Genomic DNA, 27,871 nt, shown 5'->3' with positions numbered 1-27,871 from the left:
CAGAGATCTCTTGCAGTGGTTTCAGATGTCATAACATAAGTTCTAATACTGCCAGGGATAAAAATTTTCCAGACTCTGAAATTCAAATTCACTTACAGTGGCTAAGAGCAAATAAATAAGTCTCTTGACAGTTATAGGAACCAACTTCCTTGAATCTGAGCATTTTTCCTTTAAATCTAATCTTTCACAAGAAAGAATTGGCATTCCCTGTCTGAAGGAGAAAGAGGGAAGTGGTAATTGACAACGAACTTATCCCAGGATTCAGTGGAGGTTCTGAGTGACATCACACCAGTTGGCATACACCTGTGCTTTATTTTTTTTTTAAAGATTTATTTATTTATGCATACAAGAGCTGGGGTACAGGCCAGGGATGCGGGAGGTGACAGGATTCACCAGAGACAGAGTGGGGAACAGAACGGGCAGATTGACCGAAAAACACTGCTGAGGGGAGCAGCGGGCGAGTCAGGAGAGGTCTGCTGCACCATGTGGGTTGCTCCCTGGCAGGCCGGGGTTCGAACTCATGCTGTAGAGGCTGCAGATTGCCTCATAGTACAATGCTTAACCCCTTGCACCACCAGGGAGGCATTACTCCTGTGCTTCAAAAAGTAAAAATACATTTGACCTACCGTGATTTAAAATTCAGCCATTATATTAGCTTTGTCAATACTTTCCTCATGTTCCCGATGGCCCTTACCTCTACCTGACTTAGGTATTGCGTTCCCAAACATACCTTTTTTAAAACAAACAAACAAAACTGATTTCAAGCTAGTTCAAAGATCTGGAAATAATAGAGAAAGTGGTTATAGACTTGAATAAATTTTATTTTTCCATTAAAAATTAATAAAATTATTGGGATATCTTTTATAAATATAAAATGGGCCAGCTGAGCATTTTCTTATAATAATTTTACTTTCACTATTTATTTCAAAACTCGTGAGACCGAATCAACCCTCCAAGGTTGAACCCAACATTTTCTATCTTCTTCATTACTGGAATCCAAGTTAGTCTCTACTGGTCTCCAGAAGGCCTTTATTGAAGAGAACATTATTCCCTGTAAGAAAACATTCTTTTAAAAGCTTGTCTTTTCTTTAGCAGAATGTGAATGGTAAATTAGAACACACCAAATAAATCATCCCCTTTCTTTTTCCCCAGTCCTTTCCACCATTTCTCACTGCTGAGTGTTGTTGTCTGAATGGTCATATGCCCAGGTCTGCGCAATGAAGAATTCTTATGGACTCTGCTATAAATACCTGTGCGCCAATGTATTGCTGCTGTTTTTTCTGCAACAATGTTCACAGTTCCATGCAAAAATATTTTCATTTTGGTACTTTCCATGCCAAAATATCTGCATAGATGACTGGATAGATAAAGGAAGTACTAGATAAAGGGTAGATAAAGAGAATGCAAATCCAAGAGTAGAACATGGTGAGGAGTAAAGGTCAGGTCACAGACTTCTGTAGGGCTACATCTACTCCTGTTGACTCATCTGTGTTCAGAAATAACAGGGGCATTTTAAAGCTCTGGAATCATGCACATCTTTGAAGACTAAAACAAGACAGCAACAGTTCTCTCTAATCAAAAATGCAAGGATATCATAGGTCAAAGTTGAGGAGGTAGATTAATGGGGCAACAACAACTGCAAAAAAAAAAAAAAAAAAGCAAAACTGTTGCTTAGGTGGAAATCTCTCCAGTTTTGGAATTGTCTTATTAGTAAAGGTAGCACATAATAGTTGGGAGTAAAATAGTACGTAAAGGTTGATGAAATCACATTTTTAGGCACATCCTTGATCAGAGCCTGCAAAGGTCAGAGGATGTTCACTTTATATTCTCTCTCTCTCTCTCTCTCACACACACACACACACACACACACACACATACACACATGCATGCACATACACACACATACACCTTCTAAAATAAAGACTTCATCTCATTCAAGTTTTGGGGTGTGAGAGGAGGGTTACATGGACTTTTCCAGTCATAAAGAGAATAACATATAGTGGGAAAATGAGAAATCAGACCAGTAAGTCTTCAATTTTGAAAAGCTGGAGTTTTAGCTAACGGGGGAAAGTAGTTGCCTCCAGAAGGGGATGCTTCAGACTTCAGAGGAGCCCAGCAACTGGAAACCTCTTCCCTCAGTGAATTGGCACTGAGGTTACAGGTGGAGGTAGAGTCTCCATGTAACAAAAGATGTGCGGTCTGATTTGGTTTCACCTTCATGGCTTCATTTGGATACAAGGGGTTCTTCATCACTGTTTATTCATTCACTCAGTAAATTCAGTGAAGTCAACTCTGTGCCAGGTGCCATCCTCGTTCCCTAGGCCCCAGCAGTGGAGATGACATGGTACCTCCCTAGTGTGGGGGTACTTGTTGGCCATTTTCTTGTGGCCTTTCTATACCTAGTTGCCCTGACACCTGATCCAGCAAGGAGGAATCCTCTTGAGATATCCTCACACTTGAGATATTGAACTTCTTTACCCCAACTAACATCTGCTTTTGTTACTATTTATTCTATCCTTTCACTCTTCTGTACCACTGATATCTGTAGAGGTAGTAACAGCTAGAGAAGACGGAGCTTTCAAGAGCAAGGGGGAGCACTGTGTCACTTTTTCCTTATCCTTGGCAAGGACTCCTTGATTTTTCAACTAATAAGGCCGAAGACATCAATAGGAAAAGAAAAATAAGAATTTCCCTTGCCAGCGTTGCTTAGTTACCTTGTCAACATTCCGTTGCAGTTCAGCTGAATTCTCTCTGCATATTTTTATAGTGCACATGTTTTATTTCTGTAATTGATCTATTAAGCAGAAAATATGGAGAACACATGGAGCTTCTGTCAATTTTATGCTGTTTATTTGGATTTCCATTTTTCTCTTTCCATAAGACCTTACTCTAATGTCATTTTCATTCCTAGCCTAACCTAATACTGTGAAGGAATCACATGACTATCCATGTTAGTGCATTTAACTTTGTAGCTTAAAAAGCAGAAACCAATAATAACCTCAAAACTTTCTGTTCAAATACAGTTTTGCTTAAAAATTAATTGCTCAAAAGCAAACTGTGAACTCTTCAAAGGCAGGGACTAAGTTTTAATTAGTTCTCTGACCTTGTGCCTAGTCCTATGTGTCTGGTTCATAAAAGACCTTTTGTAAATGTTTATTGATTGAATGAGCAATTGCTTTCAAATATTTATTGAGAGCCAGAATTGTAGTGGGTGCTATTCATAACATAGAATTTGCTAACAGTTTCTTTCTGGAGACTGGAGAAGGACAAAGAATAATGACTGTGTTGTTACTAGTACTACATTGTATTTGGCCAAAGAAGCTTTTTTTGCATGAGCTTGCAGCAGCAGTGACAGTAGCTGCATTCCATCTGGCATTTATGAAAAGGTATTCATTGGGGACCTCCTAGGACAGGTTCCCATGGTAGCCAAATCAATCCTGATCAAAAAATCAGTCATCACCACCTGTCAAGGCTATTGTATTCAAAACAGTGAATCCTCATTCTGTTTGTCATCTGTCTCTCTGTCTCTGACTCTGTCTCTCTCTCTCTCTCTCTCAACTATGTTTTTAAATAAAACTGTTAACATAACAACAAATGGAAGTTTTAGTCATCCCTTTACCTAACCAGTCAGGCAGCTCTCTAACGCAGTACTCTTTAAAGTATATGCTGGTTCTAAAATTTTGTTAATATATAGACTTAGATGTATTAGGTCTGTGGTGAGGCCCAAGAGTCTGCCTTTTTAATTTAGATCAGTTCTTGATATTTAAAATGCCATCCATGGACCCAAACTCTGGCATCACTAAGGAACTTGTTAGACAAGCAGGCACTACCCAGCTCTACAAACAGAACCCGCATTTTAGAAGATCCCATGTTATTATTTGAAAAGCACTTCTCTAACCATTTAAAAAACCTAAAATATAAATTATGAGTGGTTTTGTTCTAGGCTAGAAAGGCCAGGTGGATTTCATATTTTCTTCATTTTCTTTTGAGTATCTGCCCCAATATAGCATCTGATTCTCAGATAAAGTGACCTCTTTCTTTATTCATTCAGTGACACAGTTACATGATGAATTTGCTATTATCCACCCTGGGCTGTCATTGTCTTTCAGCATTGCTGTCCACAGACCACGCTCCCTAGAGAACTTCATTCTAGATAAAAATATTTGACCAGAAGAGACATCCTCATGTCTGAACATGTCAGACTTATTAACACATTTGAAATAAACACTAGGAGATCAGAGTTTCTGTTTCTTCCCCTGGAAAGTAGAGATAATAATACCACCTGTTCTAGCTTTCTTTATAGTCTTGCTGTGAGGAGCTTTGACTCTACATGTAAAGGAACTTTGAAAACATAAAAATTGTACTTAGGATTTTAAAACAGCTTCAGTGAGAAAAAAAAATTGTATGTTTCAGTGCCAAAGAGGTCTAGATTCAAAAATTAGCCTTACCATCTATTAATTTTGTGACTTCTGCAAAAATTATTTCATCTAGTTGAGCTTGTTTCTTTTTATATAAAACAGTTTTAAAGCATCCACCATGCTTGCAAGACAGTAGAAGAATTTAATAAATGCATAGTAGAATTTAATAAATGATAGCCAAGAACAATTCACTAAAGGATTCAGTAGTGAAATAACCCTTCAAAGATGGTTTTTCCTTCAGTAAGTAAAGATGGTTTCCCAATGTAAACCTGTTACATTGGGGCCAAACGAGATAGTAATTTTTTTTTATTTAAACTTTATCTTTATATTCCCCATACAATTAGAACCCCCTTTTTTGACCCCAATCCCTGCTTTCCCTGCTCCCCATCCCCCATAGAATGTCTCTGGTTCATAGTTTTTTGTTGATATTGATATTTTCTTTCTTATAGTTATTAAAAGAGAGAGTAATTTTAAAGCTAGTTAAGGTTTTGAATAAATTCCCATCCAGCTCAAGAGACTAATATGTTGAAGTTTATTATCTAAATATCTTTGGAAAATATCCACAAACCTCAAACAAAATATTAATATTTATTTACATAATTGTGAGTACCAGCCACTGCAGGGCTTTGTGCTGAGGAGGTTTTGCTGTGATTACCTGTCTCATTCACACACTCTCATCAGAGGTGCCAGGGGGGCCTGTTGATGGTGTCCACAAAAGCCTGGCACTGGTATGGGGGAAGGTTCCACATGTGTCCAGGGAAGCAGACTCTCCAGGCCATGGGAAACAGCAGAGCTAGTGATACTGAGTCTATAAGGTGATGAAAGAAGATGGCTCTGTGCACCGTGGGAATTGATGGTACCCTCATTATCAGAATAGCAGAATAGCAAGTATTATTTGCCGGAGACGTGAGGGGGCAGCTGTTGGGTTGTTACTGCTTGACTGTCAGTAATTAAGCATTTACAACACAGAGGGACTATTGTCTGTTTTAAAAGAAAAAAGACTTCATCATCCTTTTTCTATCTTCCCAACCTCTAGCTCATATTTTTATTTTAGAAATGCCCTATTGGTCCTCAGCTTTCTTAAGCCTCTTTTCAGGCAGGTTAAGCCTTTGGGAAAGTATTCTTTTGAAGAAGAGATTACCCCTTTCTTTCCCTAGAGTTTTCTGGGTTTATGTGGTGATACCCTTCCTGGTGATATTCTGAAGTACCCAGGAGTGGGATTTCATCGTCTCAGACAGAAAGTGTCATGTGACCTGCCTTTCCACATGAGTCCCTTTGTGGTATGTCTGTCTGCTCAATACAATATGAGAAGAAGAAAAAAAAAAACAAACCAGAAAACAACTCACAGCATTGCAATGAAAACCTTTTAGGAAAAGGGTGGGGTTTTAAGATGGAGGAAGTAAGAATATATATACACATGTATGTGCACCTATATATAATTTATTTACTTTTTAATTAAATAATTACATGCCTCCCTACTAGCTGAATAACTTAATGTTGAATCACTAATGTTGTATCACTAAGCCATGCTTGAGGGTGGATTCATAGAGTCCCTTCTAGGTAGGAAAGAGTGGTTTGGTGGAATAGTGCTCTAAGTCTTTTCTTTTCTTTTTTTTTTTACATTAAGAAGTATATTTTATTTATTTTTTAAATAAATTTTATTTTTATATTCCCCGTACAATTGCAACCCCCTTATTTTGACCCCAATCCCTCCCCTCCCCACCCCCCACCCCCCATAGAGTGTCTCTGGTTCATAGTTTTTTGTTGATTTTGATTTTCACTTTCTTATAGTTATTCATTTTCCGGGTCCCTTATTTAAGTTTTCTAGATTCCTCTATGAGTGAGACCATCTGGTATTTTGAGTCCATAATGGCCCCTTCTGAACCTGGCCTTGGCTGGTATCTCACTTTAGTAAGGCTTGACCCATGAGTGGATCACATCTCCTCTGCCTCCAGAACACAGGGCACAGTCTTCACTGCCAGCCAACCTATCAATATACTATCATAGTATTCCTTGGGGAAATATGTGGATGGAAGCTCTGGGTAAAAGAGTTTCATGAACCAGCAAGAAATACAGATTGAAGGGTATCACTTTTTAGAATTTTAGACCACAACATATTCTCAGAATCAAGAAACTGAAATTCAATCCTAATCATGTACCCTACTAGATGCCATAGGACCTGTTAAGCAAGTATTTTTATTTCTTGGAGATCCAGGGATAATGATGCCTACTACATATCTGCTATACCTACTCCAAATGTATAAACCTTACAGAATTTTGTAAGGATCCAATAAGATCACGGAGAAGAGAACATTGCTGATTTCAAAGTTGCATTGTATGGTATGATAGCTCCTAACTGCCTGTGGCCCTTTGAATTTAATTTAATTTAAATGAAATGAAAAATTCAGTTCCTGGTCTCACTAGCCACATTTCAGGTGTTCAGTAGCCACATGTAACTAGCGGATACAATATTGAACAACAAAGATACAGAAAATTTGCAATACCATAAAGTTTCCTTGGATAGCTCTGAGTTAAAGTGCTATATCTAGAGTGTGATGTTAGGAACATATAGGATGCGCATTGTAAAGCTGATAAATACTGTGATAGTCAGGGATTCTTGGGGAAAAAAAACACAAACCACTCAAGTTAGCTGACAACAAGGATTTATTTTATTTAACTACTTCAGGAAAAACATTTGGATCCCAAGATCTAGAAACACAGCCAGGCTTCAGAAGGAATCAACTCCTGAAAGATTACCAGGTGCTTCTCACTGTTCCTCTTTTGCCCTTGCCTTCTTTTGCCATGCCCACTTGTGCTATTGTCTCTTTCATAGTATGTCAGTGGTTTCTTCCTCTTCCCCTTCCTCTCTCCACCCTTCCCTACCTATAGACCAGGTTTCTCAACTACATTATTCATGGTCCAAATAGAGTTCAAGCAGACCCAGTTTCCACCACTTCTCAAGGGTAATGTCTAACAAAAGTTGGGGCCTGATTCCAAATTCCCAATAGAGCTATTAGCTAGTGTGATAACTGTCTCTGCTCCAATCAGCTATATCTAGAAAGATTGGGGCCCTGAAGCTTACTCAATAAGAGCCAACAGCAGTAGAGCAGATACTGTAAAAAAGAGCTTATATGGGATGTGTCATTGACTAACATTGTCATCCTGACATGTTAGAGAGAGCCACTAAACCTAAGTTCCCACAGGTAAGATATGCCAGAGGTTTGGCCAAGGCTGTGAAGAAAAGGGTGTGATGCCTTTTCTTTGCAAGAATCACCAATACAGATTCTTAGGGGTTTGCCTTATTCTCAGCAGCATTATACCTGGATGGAAGCAGGCATAGCCAGGAGCAGGTGGAAATCAAGTCTATGCCATTTCCTAAATGCAAACCAAACACTGATGAGACCACTTTCTCTCATGCCTTTAGGAAGAAACATGAGGTTCTCCTGGAAATTGTTCAAGAGGAAGATGGAAGGAGCTGCTTAAAAGAGATTAAAAGTTGTTCACTGCAAGACTGGGGCCAGAGGGCTGGCAGTGGAAAACCCTGTTGGGTTGTGATCTCTCACTGAAAAGTTCCAGTTGCCTTTTTACTTCTTGCAAAGGAAAGAAAGAGAAGGAGGAAACCATGTCTATTGCCTTGAAGCAGGTGTTCAACAAGGACAAGACCTTCCGGCCCAAGAGGAAATTTGAACCTGGAACACAGAGGTTTGAACTCCACAAACGGGCTCAGGCGTCCCTCAACTCAGGTGTGGACCTGAAGGCAGCCGTGCAGCTGCCCAGTGGGGAGGACCAAAATGACTGGGTGGCAGTGCACGTCGTGGACTTCTTCAATAGGATCAACCTCATCTATGGCACCATCTGTGAGTTCTGCACGGAGCAGACCTGCCCTGTGATGTCAGGAGGCCCCAAATACGAGTACCGGTGGCAGGATGACCTCAAATATAAGAAGCCGACTGCCTTGCCGGCTCCCCAGTACATGAACCTTCTTATGGATTGGATCGAGGTCCAGATCAACAATGAGGACATATTTCCAACGTGTGTGGGTAAGTCCATGACCAGCTTCTTGGTTATTTGATCATGTCCTGCTCGAGCTCAGAAGGGTCGCAGATGCTTCCTCCAGACTGCCTTTGACAGCTGGAGAGCCCCCATATTGCTGCTGCCCTACATTTCTTGACTGACATACCTGCAGTTTTATGTTACTATATCTGAGGACCTCGTTGAAATTTTTCAATTCATTTGTGGGTCACTTACAACTCTTTTGTCGACCTCAATGGTGCACATTCTATGTGCTGGGCAACACTGACCTGATGAAATGCTCAGCTTGATCTTGCCGGTTTCCTGAGGACTAGGCTCCATGCTTTTATTTTTTTCACTAATTAGTTAAAATTACATTAACTGTGGTGCAATGATTGGTATTCATATTGCAGGTTAAGAAATCTTGGTATGAAAATCCATGGATTTGTTTGGAGATTAAACGAACAGGGAGCTGGCATTTGGGGAAATAAAGATCCTATTTCTTTGTTATCCTGATCATAGATTATTAATTTATAGAACTCTTAACTTTGGACCCTCATGTAACTTCTAGACCCACCAGGAAGCTTGGCATAAGCCCACTTCTTATATTTCCTTATGAAATATAAGAAATTTGATGAAATCATCAAATGAAATGATGATTGGATTTCCCCTGCACCAACAGGCTGAATTTAGGTTTCATTTCTTTAGACCCCAGCTTCAATAGCAACCCTTGCTTCCAGTGGTGCACCTCCAGTGCCTGGTGCAGTGCCCTGGAAACTTTGTCAGCATTCGGGAAATATTTGTAAAATGATTGAAAAAAAATTTTGTGCTGTTGGAAAGTATTCAAAAGTTCTGAGATGGTTGGGGTATAAAAAAAAGTATTTGAGGGCCTCTCTTGTGGCACAGTGGGTTGAGGGTTGAGTGCAGCACTCTGAAGCTGTCCGCAGCCTCTATAGCGCCGGTTCAATTCCCTGCCAGCTGGGGAGAAACCCACACAGCTTGCCAGACCTCTCCTGCTTCACCCGCTGTTTCCCTCAGCAGTGTCTTCAGTCAGTCTGCCTGTTCTGTTCCCTGCTCTGGCTCTGGTGAATCCTCTCACCCTCCCGCACATCTGGCCTATACCCCAGTTCTTGTATAAATGAATAAATCTTTAAAAAAAAGTATTTGAAACCATCTCTAGATGGGGGATGGAGGGGCTAGGGAAAGATGTCCTCATGTGGCATATGGCAAGTTGAGGTGGGGTGTATGGAAGTAATTAAGTTTACACCAGAAAAAAAGCAAAGTGTGTGAATTGATGAGTGCGGTATGTACATCTTGAAATATTCAGCACACAAACCAGTTTGCTCAGAATCCTGTTTTTGCCATGAGTTGTCCAGTTCCTCATGCTCTTTATCTCTGCTGACCTGAGTTAAGGAAGAAGGTGGAGTATTGTAGCAGACTCCCTTGGCTTGATGGCATAGAAGGAAAGCAAGTTTAAAGAAACTTCCTCCCATACCATACGCATGTTGGAGGGGTGAGAATTTCTTAAGTTCAGTCTTTTTGTAATTTCATTGACTGTCAGAGAGTTCTTTTGGAGCTGGAAGAAAGTTTTATTTTTCTAAAAACTTTATCAGCAACTCACTATAAGCCAGTGCTCTGTGCAGAACATATGATAGCAATAAAGATAAAGAAAAGTGGCCAAGGATACCACCCCTTCTGTTTCTGCTCTGTGATGCTTTGAAATTCTAGGCACTTCTGCATTCTCTGGCAGCTGTGCTTACCACAGAGAGTTGGGGACCAGAAATAACTTCACAGAGCCATGGTGTGTTATTTGAAAGCAAGGGAGCTTTCGGCTGCCTGCTTGGAAAATAGTATATATCGGGTGGTTTTAAGACTTCGGAGGAAATCAGGGAATGCTGCCATATCCCCAGGGATTATTGACTTTGCTTTCTTTTTCTAGACATTTCCTTAGCATTCAGTGGAGTTGGGGAGTAAACTTACCTGATCAGTATCCTCTGTTTCAGCTCTTCCTAGTCTGTGCTCCAGGGTACACCAGTGTTCTGAGTGGTCTTAATAGGTGCATAGTGTGTGTGGATGTTTCCCCAGTGAAAGATAAGCTTGGTAAATATTAAGTGAAATTGATTTCTTGACTGTGGGGCTTTTCATATACTAAGATGAATTATAAATCTCCAAGAAAGTAATACTTAAATGTGTGGCGCTTCCTAATTTGAAACTGAACTTTTTTTTTAATGGAATACTGTTAACAATCTTTGGAAAATGTTAATCTCTGTAAGCTGGTGTTGTCAAACTTTTGTTTGTATCAGAATTACTTGTGGCTTCAGTTCAAAATACACATTTCTTTTTTTCTGCCCTTTAACAATAAGTCAGAAACTTTTGAGTAAAACTTAGGAATCTGCACTTTTAGTAAGCATCCACAGCTCCTCTGTTTATCGTACCACCCAGAATGCTTTTCATCCACCCCCACGCTCCTGACCTGAAACAGTGTTTTGTATTTGTTTGTTTGTTTTTTTCCTCTCTGGTTTATCTCATTCTGGAGTCACCTACCTTCTCTATCAAGTAAATTCATTGCAACCTTTAATCCATGTATTCTGTGAAGGTTTTCTTTCACCCAATAGAATGTATGCCCCTTAAGGTTATAGAATCTGCCTTAATTTATTTGAAAATTCTAAATTAAATCCAGTTCTGCTACCTTATAAGTTGTTGGATGGATTAAAAAATAATATTTATAAAGTCCCAATATGCTTATAGTCCTGGTGACCAAAATGAAAGTTAAAAAATGCCTCTGAAACCCTTTATCACCTGGGTATTTCCAGCATCTTGCTTTCAAAGGGCTTAGTTTTCTCTGTTTTGACTTTTCCAAAGTGAAATGTTAAGGATCAGTAAAAATCACCCTCACCCTGAGGATCTTCAGCACCACCTTGCTTCCCTCTGGTATTTGCCCTCTGACAATATTTTTGCTATCTTTTGAAAAAACTTGTCTTTAGAAGCCACTTTCTCTGTTAGAATTCATTTCCTCCTTCTTCCTCCCCCTGATTCCAGCCTACTTTTCTTCTTTTTGATCTTTGTGCTGCCATGAGTCATTATTATGGAAATAATCAAGATGTCTGTCAGGATAAAGTAAAAGAAGAATTCTCAGCAAACAGCAGACCCCAGTGGATGAGAAGTGGGGAGTTCTGCTCAGCATTACAGCTTTGACTCCTAGGCATAGTCTATGCTTGTGTGCATGGGAACTGGAGGGGTTCAAACTTGACCTCCTCCTCACTGTGATCCAAGGAAGTGGAAAATACTGACAGATGTGAAGGTTTCACTCTTAGTTAGGTATTAAAGGATATAAACAGTGGTTGATCTCTACCACTGGAACATGAGGAAAGAAAGCGATCATCTGTTCCTGGATTCTAGGGTAAGTAGGACACCACTGCTATTTCAGAAGTGGAGCTTTCTCACTTGGGACAACATCAAACAGACAAGTCTACCTGGTGGACAGAGTCTCCTCCTTCCTCCCTGATCCCCTTTGTTAAAAAGTCAACAAATGTCCCTGTTAAAGCTCCTAAAACAGCAGTAACTTCAAAAACTAGGGCCACCTCCTCTTCAGTTGTACTTTTTAACCACTTTTAGAGATAAGATAATTAGAAAACCACAGCCTTTTAAAAATCCTATTGTCTGTGTAATTAAAGTCATTTTATGTTCTAGCCCCCAGCTTCTCTGTTTTTCTGTTATATAAGACTTAGTATCTTAGAGCTGACACTTAGAAAAAAATGAGTGGAAAACTTAGAGATCCTCCAACTCATGTTTTTAAAAAGTCTCTGAATAGGAGGAGTAAGAACATTTAGACAATAATTACATCACTTCACCTCCCTCTATGGTTTTAGAATAAATGCGTGTTAATGAAGTGAGAGAAGGAATCACATCTGTTGAGCCATCAAAGTGCCAGGCTCTGTGCCTGCCACTGTTAACCTTAATTCTTACAATAACTCAATGGAGTTACTCCATTTCTCCACAGAGGAAGCTGATATTTAAGCAAACTAAGGTGCATTATCAAGATTGTACAGCCAATAAGTAATTAAGAATGTGGGTTTGGCACTATGGAGAGCTGTGTGGAGATTTCTGGACCTACTAAACATAGAGCTTCCATATGATCCAGCAATTCCACTCCTAGGTATTTACCCAAAGGACACAGAAACATCAATTCCAAAGAGCACCTGCACCCCTATGTTTATAGCAGCACTATTTACAATAGCTAAGCTTTGGAAACAGCCCAAATGCCCAAAAATAGATGACTGGATCAAGAAGATGTGGTACATATACACCATGGAATATTACTCAGCATTCAAAAAAGATAAACACATGCAATTTGCAGCAACATGGATGGCACTGGAAGGGATCATGCTCAGCTAAATAAGCCAAAAAGAAAAAGAAAAATACCGGCTGGTCTCACTCATAGCAGGAATCTAGAAAACTTAAATAAGGGACCAGGAAAATGAATAACTATAAGAAAGTGAAAATCAAAATCAACAAAATACTATGAACCAGAGACACTTTTTGGGGGTGGGGGCGGGAGGGAGGGATTGGGGTCAGAATGGGGGGGTTGCAATTGTATGGGGAATACAAAAATAAAATTTATTATTTAAAAAAAAAAGAATGTGGGTTTGAGTGGTCAAAAATCTACACATCACCCACTAGCATCCATAGCCTATGTCATTATTTTGCACAATTTTCTTCACATAACTAGAGGGACTAGTTAGTTTAGGAGGTTTTTTAGATGGAGGAAATTTCAAAAGACATGATTTTTGCATCATCTTTTAAAGAAATTATTAGTTTTTTTTTTTTTTTTTCATTTGCTCATGTTCAGAAAAATCACCTTTGAAATGCCCGTGGAGTGCATCTGGGCACTGAAACTGTTCCCATGCTACCTTCCAAGGGCCAAGGATGATGTAGCCTGATGACAATGCTTTGTGGGCCACACCTGCCTGCTACTGCCATCATTTATTCATACACTCTTTAAATAAATACCTTTTGAGCACCTGGTTGACAGCAATCCCTATACTAGGCACCAGGAGAAAGCAAAGCAGATAGTTTCTGCCCTTGAGCAGTTTCCATAGTGTCAAGATTGCCTTATTGCTCCAAATTCCTCTACACATTTTTCTAAAATAAGTTGTTTGTTCACTGGTCAAGTCCAGTGTGGAAATAAGCGTATCCCTTTGGCACCTTTCTTATGAGACTACAATTCCATTTCAGCCCTTCTCAAAATATTGTTTCAGGAAATGTGAGACCTTAAAAATGTCCACAGGGATGAGATTTTCAGATATGGGGTGTCAGGGACTGAGTTTTTAATTAGCCTTTAAATTTTAACTTTTTTATTTTGTGTTGTACGTCTCGCTCATTTATTTTTTCAGTATAACACTGGTGAAACAGAAAAATACCTTTATAGTATGGAAGAACTAGCACTGGACTTGGTGACTGACAGGTTTATTCAAATAGCTCTACCGTTACAAGATGCTCGGTGATGTTGGTGAACACATAACCTCAGATGTATATGTCTCTGTTTGCAAATTAAGGATTTCAATGCTGATGTCACAGGGCTGTTGTAAGGATTCAATGAGACAGTGTGAATCAGAACACTGAGCCCACAGCTGTAAGCACCTTTGGAGGTGTTAGAAATGTGTTTATTACCTCTCTCTGCACACATTTCTACCTATCAATCAAAACTCGTGTGGTCCAGTAAATCCAGAAAAATAATAGGTTTTGTGAAAGACTCATCAAGATTTTTTAAAATCAGCAATTTTCATTGCTGAATTGCTCTGTGACGAGGTCTTAAAGTGGTTCACTTTGTCATCTCTCTAAGACTTGGGAAATTTCAGTATTTCTTAGGGGCTAGACCAATTTCTGGTTTCAAGGATGAATACCTCTCTTGAGAGAGAAACCCACAAGGCTGGGTCTTCTCACTTTGTTCTCAGAACCTTAACAGAGGGTGGGGTGGGTTAGCTGGAAAAGTAAAAAGATTATTCTAGTCATCTTTGGGATAAACTATTAAAATTAGTCTTGGGTGAGGTTACCTACATCCTGAATTTGATCACTCAAGAGAAAGGGTCCCCAGATAACTCAGTGAATGGAGACACACCCCCGATAGTCTTGTGAACTGGCAAGAGTTTTCTGGAAAGATGATTTGTCTTTGTGATCTGATAAACTGACAACCAAAAAATTTACTAGTTGGAAGGGCATAATAAAGTTGCCTTTTTCTGAACACATGGGGCCCTCAACACTTCACCTCCATTAATATAATTTAATCTGTAAAAGAACCTCTTAAGGCAGGTAGTATGATTTCCATTTCACAGACAGAAAAAAAAAAAAAAAAAGGTAATTTGCCCAGGGTCAGAGCTAGGATTCAGACCCATGGGGTTCAGTTCCACAAGATCTCAACTACTCCAGCTTCTCCTGTCTGTTCTTATTCCAGAATCAACATCACTCTTGATTTACTGCTGCCTATTGCATCAAGTGTTAAATCCTCTGTAGGGAATGTCCCTGGCAAGTCTAGAGTCCTTTCCTAGCAAAAGGGAGGTGAAGAGAGCCAGGGGCCTGCATCTGATGCAAATTATACTGGGTCCTTGTAAAGGGAACACTAAAATTCTGCTTCTTTTCAGAACATGCCTCTTCTAGATACTGATGCTAGCCAAATTTTGTTCTGTTGTCTCTTTGTGGAAAACATGCAGAGACAAGTTGTATATGACAAGCCACTCCCATTGGCTGCTGGACAATTAATGGTTTATTGACAGTCAAAGTTCTCCAACCAATGCTGCCAATGCTGTACTGACTTTGTGGCTGAGTTTAATGAGGACAATGCTAAGTAACCACCTTCATTGAACAAATCCCAAGAGATAGCTCTGGAAAAGGGTCCCTCAAATGCTAAGACTGCCCTGCAAGTTAAGGCTAATTTGATTCCAGACTGCAGCCTGCACTGAGTTCTCCTTTACCCATGCTATGCAATTTTAATGGACCAGATCTCAGGTGACAAGTTGTTACATCTCAGCATCAGCTGGGAAGGGAAATGGGATATGTGATAGTCAGTGGAAAAGAGATGAAAAACAAAGACGATAATGGGAGGAGGGAGAGATCATCTACTGCTTTTGCTCAGCCGGCTGTGGTAGACGTGGAGTCCACACTTCCTTCATCAAAAAAATGCTGCATTGTGGAGGTCAATGCCGTGTGGAAGGGCAGGCCAGCTCAGGGCCAACTCATCAGGGTTGTGAAAATGTACTTGACATGAAATGGGATGGAGAAAAAGACTTCACCAGAGGTCTTCCCAGAATGCAGTATGGAAGGAACAGTTGGATAAATCCTTGGAATGAGGATGAAATTTACAAGAGCTTGCTGGGATTGGCCCTAAGATCCAAATGACTTCTAAAGAGAGCTCAGTTTTCATCTGAGTAGGGCTTTGACCCCAGAGGCCACCTCTCTGCCCTCCTCACCAGTGCTGTCGTCTTTAGACAGAAAGGGCATAGATACTTAAATATAGTCATTTTGAAGGGAGGCTATATTATTACATATCTGTAAGTGAAGGCTGATTTAAAATGCCTTTGTAGGTGGAGGGACACGTGTTGTCTGTAAGACCTGTGTAAATAGGGCTGTTCTGGCATTTTATTTAAAAAAAGTTCAACCCATATTCCAAGTGATAATTCCATTCATGTTTCCTTTCACATGGACATCCTACCCCAACTTTAATTCTTTTTCTAGTAAAATGGAAGCTCAGCCACTTTGGGAAGTAGGGGTGGGGTGGATAAAAAGGAATAGAAACATTAGCATCTATCAAGCCTATGTTTGAATTCTAGCTATTAGCTTTTACTAGCCAATTTTCAGCCTCTCTAAGCCTATTTCCTTATCTATAAAATGCCTGTAAAAATACCTGCTTCTTTGAATTGTTGAGGGTATTAAATAACTTATTACACTTAAAAAAGCACAATCTTGGGACATTGATTTGCTTTAAATGTTAGTTCCCTTGATCTCCACCCACATCAGTGTGATAAACTGGCCTAGTCAGAAGAATTGAGGTAGGGAAAGAATCTTGAATGAAAATCCATAACTACATCAAACATTTGGCCATAGAATTTATTTCCATGTTCCCTTCATATTTTGCTGTGTTTTGTAGAACCAGTAGGATAAAAGGTAAGAGTGCATTGGACTGACAATGACTTTGCTTGGCCTTGACAACCAGAACCAGGAGTAGGTCCATAGTTGAACTTGAGATGTTTCACTTGCATAGAATATGTGGTCTGGAAACCACTTCCACCTTCTTGTTTCTGCTACAGGTTGCAGCAGCCAGAATAACACTTTGCGCTGACAACAACATGGTGAGCTATTACTATGCAAGTATAAATTGATTGGTGCCATGTGAAACATACATATTACACCACAGATGCATTCCTGAAAATTGTGAGGCAGTTACATTTCTTGGTCACTTGGTGAATATTTTCATTTCTCAAGGAGTTCAATATTTAAAGAAAAACTTGGCAAAGAATCTTATATGAATTCCTCCTTGCTGATGTGTATTTGATTTTTAGGGCACACCATTGAGAGCTAATATGTTTGTTTTCATGGAGAGACAAACTGGGCCTGTTTGTTCCTTCTGAGGGAAAGAAAAATCATTCTTCAAAACAAGCAATAGGTTCTTTTTTTTTTTTTGTTGTATCATTGTTAATTTTTGGACAGTATTTGATCTCTCCCTTCAGGGGTGGTCCCCATTGATCTCCCACCACCATAACATTCATGAGCCATCACCACAGTCCCTGTGCTCTTCCCTTCACTGCTTTGACCCTTCTTCCTCTTGCTCCCTTGCTGTATATCTCAGGTCTATGATCTTGCAAGTTTTTCTCAAAGAGGCAATAGGTTTTATTGTTTCTGCATCATCCATCCTAGTATTTCAGGGTCAGAGAGCAATGATGATTTAAGGGAGAAGCACCAGTTAGATGTTCACATCGTTGTCCACCCCTGGGTCATGTCCTTTGGGTTTTGCAGCACTGGCAGGCTATGTAGGGAGCCCTGCTGCCTCGCATGACAGCACAGAGGAACCTCAGCATCTGAGGACCAGCAGGAATTAGTGTGGTGTCTCCCTTGGCATCACCTCAGTTGCTGGTGCAGTCAGGTCATTACCCATGGCCACCAGCAGCAGAGGAAAGAAAGCCATTGAGTGTTCAAAATGTACTTGTGATAGTCCTCAGATAAACCACTCCTGTTTTGCCATCCTAAGTGGGGGAGGAAAAGTCTATAGCTGAGCATTTAAGCCTTTCCGTGTCACTGGAGATTAATATGAGGAAGGATGTTAATGACAGATACCAGGAACCCTAGGAGACTATCTGTGAGCTGTAACTGTTAAAATGTATTTCTGTTTTCTAAAAATAGTGTAGAGGTAATGGCTTCTCTTCAGGCCAGGCTCAGATCTGTATAGACTCTGTGACTTTGGCAAGTCCTGAATTGCTCTGAGCCTGTCTCCTCATTAGGAAAGTTGGGGTAATAATAATATCAACTTAGTAAGGTTATGAGAATTAAGTGCCACAGGGCATATAAAGGTCTTAGGGAGTTCCTGGTAGAAAGCTAAGTGCTGAATAAACTTGAGCTTTATTTCCTTTTCACAGTGATATAAAAAAGTAAGGCCTTTGGGGCCTCCCTGGTGGCATAGGGGTTAAAGTCTCAGCTCTCTCAAGCTATCTCCAGCTACTGCAGCAAGAGTTCAATCCCTGGCCAGGGAGCTAACCCACATGGCCATCAGACCTCTCCTGTCTCACCCATGCTGCTCCCCTCAGCAGTGTATTTCAATAGATCTGCCTGTTCTGCTCTGTCTCTGGTGAATCCTCTCATCCCCCACACCTCTGGCCTGTACCCCAGCTCTTGTAAACATACATAAATAAAAATAAATCTTTAAAAAAAAAAGAAATTGAGGGCCTCCCCGGTGGCGCAGCGGTTGAGCGCTGGGTTGCGAAGCTGCCCGCGGCCTCTGCGGCGCCGGTTCGATCCCCGGCTGCTCCCCGGCCACCAGAGGAGGGTCCCACATGGCGTGCAGACCTCTCCTGCCGCCCGCTGCTCCCCTCAGCAGTGTACTTCGGTCCTTCTGCCTGCTCTGCTCCCCACTCTGGCTCTGGTGAATTCTCTCACCCTCCCGCGCTTCTGACTGTACCCAGTGCATGTATAAACAAAACAAACAAACCAGCAAACAAATAAATAAAGCATGCCTCTATAAAAAAAAAAAAAAAATTAAAAAAAATTAAAAAAAAAATAAAATAAAAGAAATTGAAATTAGGAACACTTAAAAATATTTAAGTTATTGAAAAAACAATAAACCCAATACATATTAACATAAATAATATTTTTAAATAAAAACTAACCATACTTCCCCAAACAAAAAAAAAAGTAAGAAGAATGGCATGGATTTATTTATTGTAAATGTCCATGTTTGGTTTACTATAAATACAAATGGAGTCTCTTAATCTGCTTCTGCATTTCAATCTATTGTGATATATTGTTTAAGTTCAAGTCCAGGTCCACACAGATGGAGAGGACTTCGTGAATCCCACAAAGGGCTCCAGGGATCTATACAATCTATGAGAACCACTTTTGGAGAAGCAACGGGGAGGCTAGTCCTTTGTACCTACTAGGTACTTGACAGTTTTCGGTTGAATGGAACATGAAATAATACAAAAGATTGCATTGAGGGTTTCACAGTGTCCCTTGCAATAAATTGGTGATTTTGTGGTTGTATAAACCAGTTAGACAGCAGTGTTCTAGAGCCCCAGTTGTCAGTAGGCTTTGTGGTATTTACCCAACAGTACTGATGGTTTCCCCCCCCCCAGTATTCAGAGTCACGCCATCTTCTTAGATTTCCTAGGACTGCTGACAGAAAGATGCTAATCAGTCTCCAAAATATATTAACCTTGTGAGATAGTTCACATTAACCTTGTGAGGTAGTTCAGACTAAACACTTAACTGGCAGTCTTTTAGGTACACATAGTATTTTAAAATATGAATGGAATTACTGCCATATAATTATCATGTCATTCATAGAGGCTGGTAGCCCACGACCAGGTGTTCACCTTGCAAAGGTTACCCAGCAGTATCAAGTTCAGGATAGCTTTCTGTTAGGATCAGAGAGGTCATGAGCTTCTTCTCACTATCTACTCATATATATTCTTATATATTAGTCAAGATCTAAGCAATGTCATAAGGTAGCTCTTGGGCAAACAATATTAACGAATGATTTAGAAAGTATTTGTTCCTTTGAATCATTGGTTCTTCCTATAAATCACTGAATTCAGTATTAAGTGAATCCCATGACAAGGGACACTATGGAGATGAACTCTGGTCATCTTTAGATGGCCATGGCCACAGTGTGTCAACCCACAGTGGGCAGATATGAGTTACTCTGTATGGACAGAGTAATTTTTAACAGGGTTTATAAAACATCTTATGCCAATTGAAATATGTTTTTAATGCAGGTGTCAGGCAAATCTCACACCTGAACTTCTACCTGGGGTATGTCATATCTAGTTTAGATTTTTTGCAGTTCATATAAAAATTGTGTATACTGTCTAATGAGTGTCTGCAATAGGTTAGGTGCTTAACAAATCTCACTTACTTTTCACAGAGGTGTTTCTTTTCTCTTTTTCTTTTATTTTAAAGATTTATTTATTTATGCATACACGAACTGGGGTACAGGCCAGAGATTCAAGGGGTAAGAAGATTCACCAGAGTGGGGAACAGAACAGGCAGACTGACTGAAAATACACTGTGGAGGGGAGCAGTGGGTGAGACAGGAGAGGTCTGCTGTGTCATATAGGTAGCTCCCTGGCCTGGGATAGAACCTGTGTTGCTGTGGCTGCTGATAGCTTCACAGTGCTGTGCTTAACCCCTTGCACCATCGGGGAGGCCCTTCTCTTTTTTCAAGTGAGGAAACTGAATCTCAAACAGGCACAAGTTACATAGCTTCTAAAGGCCAGTAGCAGGCCTTCCCGACTTCATTGTGCTTTCTCATCTATCAGGAACCTCTATGATAAGTACTTCTAGGCACTTGCTTGCCTGCCTTTGCATAAATACTCAGACATAAATATATTCAAAGACCAAGTGAGAAAAGAAAAAAAGTGAAAGACTAATTTGAAGAAACAAAAAGTTTGACTTCTCCATGACATGAAAACATGAAGCCCTTGCAGAAGAAATCCTGTATGGATGAAATAAGATATTTCAAGTCATGCTTTTGTTACTTTCTCATTATGCCTTGAATTCTTGCATCTTGATTCATGCTCTGCTGAAACTAGGAGACTAACACCAGTGGGACAGACCTCCCATGAATAAGGTGAGACACATGGCTCCATAATTTCCATATTTATGATGAGGAGAGGGGAGAAAAAGGGAGGGGAGAGCCTTTTAAAGTGATGTCTTGCTGATTAGGAAGAAAAGGAAGAAAAAAAGAATATGATGGTATCCCAACTTGCCACATTTAGTACTCTGGGTTTCACAGTTAGCAATGAGCAGGCCAAATAATTCAGTCTTCAACTTTTAACTTTCAGTTCAATGTGCATGGTCCCTGGGACTCTGTTGCCTTCCCTGTTCACTCCTTAGCTAGTTAACCCTATTTTCTCTGCTGCAACCTAGGTCATAAGGTTGTGGCGAGGTCTTAATAAGATAACACATGGAACTTGCCATGTACAAAATGCTCCATAAACACCAGCTAACTTGTGACTGTGATGTGGTATAAAACTATATCAAGTTATAAACCTGTACTTCTGAAACAATGGTAAATCAATACACTTCTTAAAAAATCAGCTGATATGATAACTAATAATTTTATCAGTACTGTATTTCTGCAAAATAGTTGCTGTGTTTTTCTCCCATATGAGTAGCTGCAAATACAAACAAATGATTAAAGCTACCAGAAATTAAGACCCTGGAAACCCTAGGCCCCTGGACAGGCAGGGTCAGAGGCAGTTTCCTGGACTTTCTGCTGAAGTGAACTTTTCAGCCATGGTTTTTTAGTCACCCCTATTAGACAGTTGACACTTTGGGCCCCATTTTTTAACCCTAAAACATGTTGACTTTTAAAAATAGCCATGGAATCTGGCTTCCCTTATCAGTCTGCAATGACTTATAGGGATGACTGATCTTGGTGTTATTTCAGGTGACACAGGTGTCCAATTCATGTCCTGCTTCTCCCTCTCCCCCTGCAGTGTGTTCAACAGCTGCCCTAGAGGAAGGGGCACTCCGTTGACTCATGAGAAATACTTCCAAAACGCAGCCTCTGGTTTTTCAGATAAAAGAATATTTAATTGTCTAGGAAAATTTAAAAAAAAGTATGTGATCAAAGCAAACCAATAAATAGATCCATAAAAATAGATTTCTTTTAGCAGCAAAGTTTCAGAACAAAATTGAGGGTTGTCATGTAGCACCTACATATTCCAAGTATTGTATAAGCAAAGGAATGCCAAGTCTTCCTGGTCTTTGTGCCTGGCCCTTGGGACTCCTGCATATCCTGGGAGTCCTCTGTTGCCACAGATGAAGTATTTAACTCCATCCTCAACTCACATCCACCAGAAGCTCTGACTTTCTTCCCAGTCTTTAGAGGCAGGATGGACTCTCCTAGTATTATTTATTGGGCCATCCCTAGACTCCAGATTCATAGAGCAGAAATGGGATGCTTGCCTAGCAGTCTTCTTGGTACCCCAGTCATTGGCATCCCATCTTGTCTGCCCACTTGTGCCATATTTGAGTCATACTTCTGGTGTCTAGACCAATGACAGGGTCCCTACCTCTTGACCCCAGCCTGTCCTATGTTGCGCGTTGTGCTGTTCGAGGGCAACTTCAAGGGGAAATGGTGTGACCTTGGTGTAACTCCTTACTCGAGCACTTAAGAACTCTGGATAAGATTCAAGGGCAGGCACATGGGGAAAAGTTAATAAAAAGATTAATTTACAAGGGAAATGAGAACAGGGGAAACACAGAGAGAGAGAGAGACATTAATTGGTCAACGCATCCTAACAGTAACAGTGTCTGTTCTGGGACCCCAGATGCACACTGAAGGCAGGAAAACCAAGAGAGCACAGGCCCACATGTGTCCAGTTTTATACCAATCATGACTGTTTAACTTCACCCTTAGTTACCAGAAATCCCTCCCATCAGGAAATCAAGAGTTGTGATGGATTCATGGCATGATAGGACTTGTAGTCCTCAGCATTGGGATCTCTTTGGCAGGGAGGTGGGAGTAGAGTCCATAAAACATCAGTGAGTGCAGTTTCATTCAGGACATACTGTTCCTCCAACAGTTCAACTCCTAGTTCCTCTACCAGTCCCGCTAAGGTGGCTCCCTTGGTCACCTCTCATTGATTTTCCCCTCGCACCTGCCTTAACCTCATGAATCTATCAGAGATTCTTTTTTCTTTAAAGATTTATTTATTTATACAAGAACTGGGGTACAGGTCAGAGGTGCAGGAGGGTGAAAGATTTCACCAGAGAGAGAGCAGGGAGCAGAACAGGTGGACAGACCGAAGACACTGCTGAGGGGAGCAGCGGGCGAGACAGGAGAGGTCTGCCATGCCATGTGGATTTCTCCTGGCTGGGGAATCAAACCCACACTGCAGAGGACACCTTCACAGTGCAGCGCTCAACCTGCTGCACCACCAGGTAGGCCCGCTATTAGAGATTCTAACCCTTCTACCATAAAAGAAGACCTCCTGCCACCAGCAAACTCAGGAAACACAGTTCTGAAGCTGGCACAACACTACCAGCAGGAAGCAAGTGTGCCCCAGAGACAGGAACAGGACTCTGAACCAAGTTCTTTTCTAGCTACTAGTGCCCTGAAGTTACAGCTCAGGATTTTTCTAAGGTTAACACTCTGCTCCTGTGGCCAAGATGAACCAGTAGCAAAAGGCAGTATTACTAAGAGGTGGTGCAACCCCTTCATTAGAAGGAAGAGTGCTAAGTGCCCTTGGCTATTATAAGGTTACTGCTACTGTGAAAGTGACTTCTAAAAGATAAACTGATTTGTATCACAATGTCTTAACAGTCCTGCAACTAAATTTGAACAGGAAAAATGCATCCCAATATAGAACATGGGAGGCCCTAGTAAGAGACTCCTTTTCATTTAGTCCAACAGCCCATCTCAATTTAAATAATTGTTCTTCCATAGCTTCTTTATTTCTTTCTTTATTTTTTTGTCAGTAGGATTTAGTAAAGTCATTATCCCATGGTTTAAGAAAAAGGCCCAGACTAAAAATACCTGAGTACATAATAAAAAACTGAATTCCTCTTTCCTTGTAGATAAGCAGTTTCAGATATAAGACAGGCAGATGCGTCCCTAAGGATGACTGTCTTCTATCACATAGCTCACTGCTCATAAATAATGAATTTGACAAATGTAAGATGCATCAGTGAGTTTCAAAAGGAAGGGCTATGGTGACAATGTTATATGCTTTGTAGTAGTTGAAGGGAGATGTTTATCAGAAATGACTCTGCCGTTGTGTTTTTTTTTAATGTCCATTAAATGGATCATATTCATCAATGATCAGTAAATAAATGAATCACATATAAATAAATTTCATAACAGAACTGTGGCCCCTTAATGACAAATGTCCAGTAAAATGGAAAACTTGTCTCATTACTGCGAGTGAGGATTCGAACCTCACCAGAAGGGACGACAGTCAACAAATTTTACCTTTATAATTGTATGACAGCCCCCAATGAAGTCAGATTTTTGAACGTCAATTTTATTTTTTCCTATAATAGTCTTGGTCATTTTAACCAGTCTTAAAGCCCTAGGAGACACAACGTTTTTCATATAGCAGATAGTTAATTTCTTAAAATTCGTAAACCAGGTTATGTTCATTTTGGATCACATAGTGTTGTATACCAAATATTACTTCAATAGAATAATAAAAGATTAACTTTTTAATATAAAAAATCTAATATCTTCCCACTAAAACCAGAATAAAGTTCTGAGTCTTTCCCTTGGCCTAAGGCAGATTTAGCTTCATGAGCAGCTCCCTGACTGCTTCTCCCACCTGCTCTTGGGCCATTTTCCCTGACGTCTGGGTTTGGGCCTTCCTAACCTTTATGCTTCTCAGACAAATCTCAGTTGGTTCTTCCTCTAAGCCTATGAGGATCTGTATATTATGTCTGGAATCCTCCGCCCTGAATTTTTCCACAGCCTGCTCCTGACTAATCGGGTCTCAGCTCATTCTAAAATTATTTGTCTTGCTCATTTACTCATTTATATTAACTTGTTAACCACAAGGATGATAGAACAAATAATCCCTTACTGAAAATCAAATAACAAAATGAAAATCGTCATAAATCTGAAATCTTATTTTTTAGCCTGAGCATAATTGCTTGAAAGTTGTCTAATTCAACAGTTATTTACTTACCATGTACCCAAAACAGTAGTAACTTCAAGAGATTAGTCAGGCAGCAAATATTTACTGAATATTTTACATGTGCCAGAGAGTGTACCAGTCTGCTCAACACCTGAAATAAGGTGCTAAATAAAATGAGCATGACTTTCTCATTGCAGAACTTGAATAGCACAGTGAGATGGATTCTCCCTTGGTACAGGAATCGCTCCCTTTCCATGTTGCAGCTCTAGCACAGTGCCTCACACAAACCAGTGCTTGGTGTAAGTTGATGAATGAATGAGCAAAATAAATTATTACAAGTGTGAAAAGTTTAGCAGGGGAAAATGCAGAATCCCAAAGATACAAAATACAAACATGCACACAAGTACCCTCACCCCGCACACACACCCAAAGATACACACACACAGTGTCTAACACGGGAAGTAGTATTCAAGGTGCAACAGAAAGAGTGAGTGGGACTCAGCATGGAAAGGGTAAGGCAGGGATGTGGTCTTGGCAGAAGGAGAAACACATGTGCAAAGGCTCTGAGATGAGAAAAGTGTGGCCTCTCTGAAGAACTAAAACTATGCAAATGTGAGTGTGCCATAGCGAGAGAGGCAGGAGCAATACCTCATGAGCTCACTGAGGTAGCAGAGCCTTGGGGACCTGTAAGGGACATGGAGATCCTGGCAAGAACCCTAGACTTTATTGTACAGTCATGGGAAAGCCCTGAGGGCAGGTGATGACATGTAAGGTTGACTGTTAAGAGGATTGCTCTGGCCACAGACTGGGGAGGAGCAAGAAAGGATGCAGAGACCAGCTAGGAGCTGATGCAGTGGTCTCGATATGAGATGGTGCAGCTTCAACTCAAGTGTGGAGAAAAGTGGATTAAAGGGTTTAGGAGAGAGTATGGGTGATGTCTATGTGGAAGGCAGAGTCAGGAGCAGGAGGAGTAAAGAGTCTTGGTTTCCAGTTTGAGCAACTGAGCAGAATCATGTACTGAGATTGAGCATCTTGGAGGAGAAGGTTTAGCATTCAGAAGTTTATATGACTTGAGGGCCTCCCTGGTAGTGCTGGCGGTTGAGCGCAGCGCTGTGAAGCTGTCTGCATCCTCTGCAGTGCCGGTTCGATCCCTGCCAGCCTCGGAGCAACCCACATGGCACAGCAGACCTCTCCTGTCTTGCCCACTGCTCCCCTCAGCAGTGTATTTCAGTCAGTCTGCCTGTTCTGTTCCCCACTCTGTCTCTGGTGAATCCTCTCACCCTCCCACGCATCTGGCCTGTGCCCTGGCTCTTGTATAAATAAAAAAAATCTTTAAAAAAAAAAAAGTTTACATGACTTGATTTTGAGATGCCTCTGAGACATCCAAGTGAGCATATGAACCAGACAGGTGAATTGACAGGTCTAGGACTCAGAAAAGAGATGATCTACATAAAGGACAACTGAAACCATAGGTGTGCCTGAGATCACTGAAGGAGGGAGTTTAAGTACAAAGAGAAAAGGCTTCGATCAGTGCCTGAGGGACACCACCACATTTCATGATGGGGCAATGGAGGGGTATTAATTGGCAAAGGACTTGGAGGAGATGGCAAAGTGAACAAGAAAACCAGGCAGGAGTGGTGTTACAGAAGTTGAGGTAAGAGTGCTAGAAAGAGGAGGGTGTTAACAGTTGAGCGCAGAAAAAACCAGCACATCACAAGCCAGCCTAGAAAGAGGGCCAGGGAAAAACTGAGGTGGGTGGGCTTTGCCAAAACCTTTGTAAGGAAGCATCCACCTCTCTAAGATATTCTGGTCTACATCAGTGTTTAACAGAGCCCAGCACTAAAGCAGAAAACTCCCGTCTACAGAGGAAGGAATTAAAACGCATGACGCTTCATGCGTCTTCAGAGAGGGTGAATGAATACTCTGATTCTGGAGTTTTCAATTCCATTTCCTTTTCCCCTAGTGCTGGACTGCATCTCAAACTCTTGTTTTCTTCCATCAAATTGCCTGCATTTGCTGGTGCTCACTCAAGTGGTTTTCTCTTTTGTTCAACCAAAAGAAACTTGGGTAAGCCAAGAACTCTTTGTAGAGTAAAGACCCCTTGATCTCTGCAGGCTCTGTGAGGGGTCACCCCTGGCCCTGATTCAGTCGCTCAGCAGGTTTACTGCTACAGCCTGCAACTTCTAACCCATAAATTAAGAATCCCATGCACTTCAGCATGCACAGAAAGGCATGATTCTCACCTATAAATCACAGGCATTCTAAGGGCCTTGACAATTCATGGTGCAACCTCCCTTAGTTTTTCCACTTCCGGGAATTTTCTCAGACTTGATTAACTGAAAGGATGGAGATGTGGCTTTTACAGGCTCATTTTTCATATCCTTGGCTGTGTGAAGAAGTGAGAGAAATAATTCTCTCTCTCTTTTTTTTAAGGTATGAGTTTGGTTGATCACTGAGACTTTTGACATCTCTGATTTCTGTGACAGTCAATGATGTTTGCACCCCCATTCCTGCTGAACAGCTGACAGCTGTTTCACCTCTTGGTGGCTTAAGTCATGGCTGCCTCTCAGCTGAGTATCAACTTGCTGGTGAAAATGAGTGAAGTTAACAGCAAGGGACACACGTGGGTGGAAAATGCTAGAAAAGAAAGGAAATAGGACCTGTAACAATTTATGGCTTAAATTTTGAAGACTGTCTGGATGAAAATCAGCAAATCTGATTTCAAGAAGATTTTTTGAAAAGGAAAATAGTATTTTTTCTTAAAGGAAAGACAATAGGTTTGGATGTTTCTGAACCTGTTCTCTATCATCATTCCCCATCTCCCAGACAAATAAAGAATTTGAGCTCAGTATTCCTAATCTGCCCCATATAGACGTGGTGTCCCTCAGGGTACCGATCTGAGCCTTTTCTCTTTATATTTAAACTCCTTCCTTCAGTGATCTCAGCCACACCTATAGCTTCAGTAGTCCTTTATGTAGTCTATACATTTTTGTGTTTTTAGCAAAGTTTGGAAAATAGCTTCCTTCCTTTTTTTCTGACTCCGCCTCCTCTTTGAGGACTTAGCTTTGGTAGCCCTTTTTTCTGCACAAGAAGGTACAGAAT

The 27,871-nt window shown here is 40.7% G+C and overlaps 1 protein-coding gene across 1 annotated transcript in view; it reads left to right on the top strand.

The window, feature by feature from the left end:
• The window catches only part of MOB3B (MOB kinase activator 3B), a 181,012-nt gene that overhangs the window by 51,923 nt on the left and 101,218 nt on the right, over positions 1-27,871 (top strand). Inside the window, exon 2 of the mRNA XM_037493676.2 lies at positions 7,843-8,458. Within this exon, the coding sequence (XP_037349573.1) occupies positions 8,041-8,458 (418 nt within the window). The 5' untranslated portion in view covers positions 7,843-8,040. The remainder of the gene's footprint in view (positions 1-7,842; positions 8,459-27,871) is intronic.

The sequence above is a fragment of the Talpa occidentalis genome, unplaced genomic scaffold (assembly GCF_014898055.3).
Source record: "Talpa occidentalis isolate TD23 unplaced genomic scaffold, MPIMG_talOcc4v2.1 talOcc4.7, whole genome shotgun sequence".
NCBI lineage: Eukaryota > Metazoa > Chordata > Mammalia > Eulipotyphla > Talpidae > Talpa > Talpa occidentalis.
This window is presented reverse-complemented; position numbering and strand designations above follow the sequence as displayed.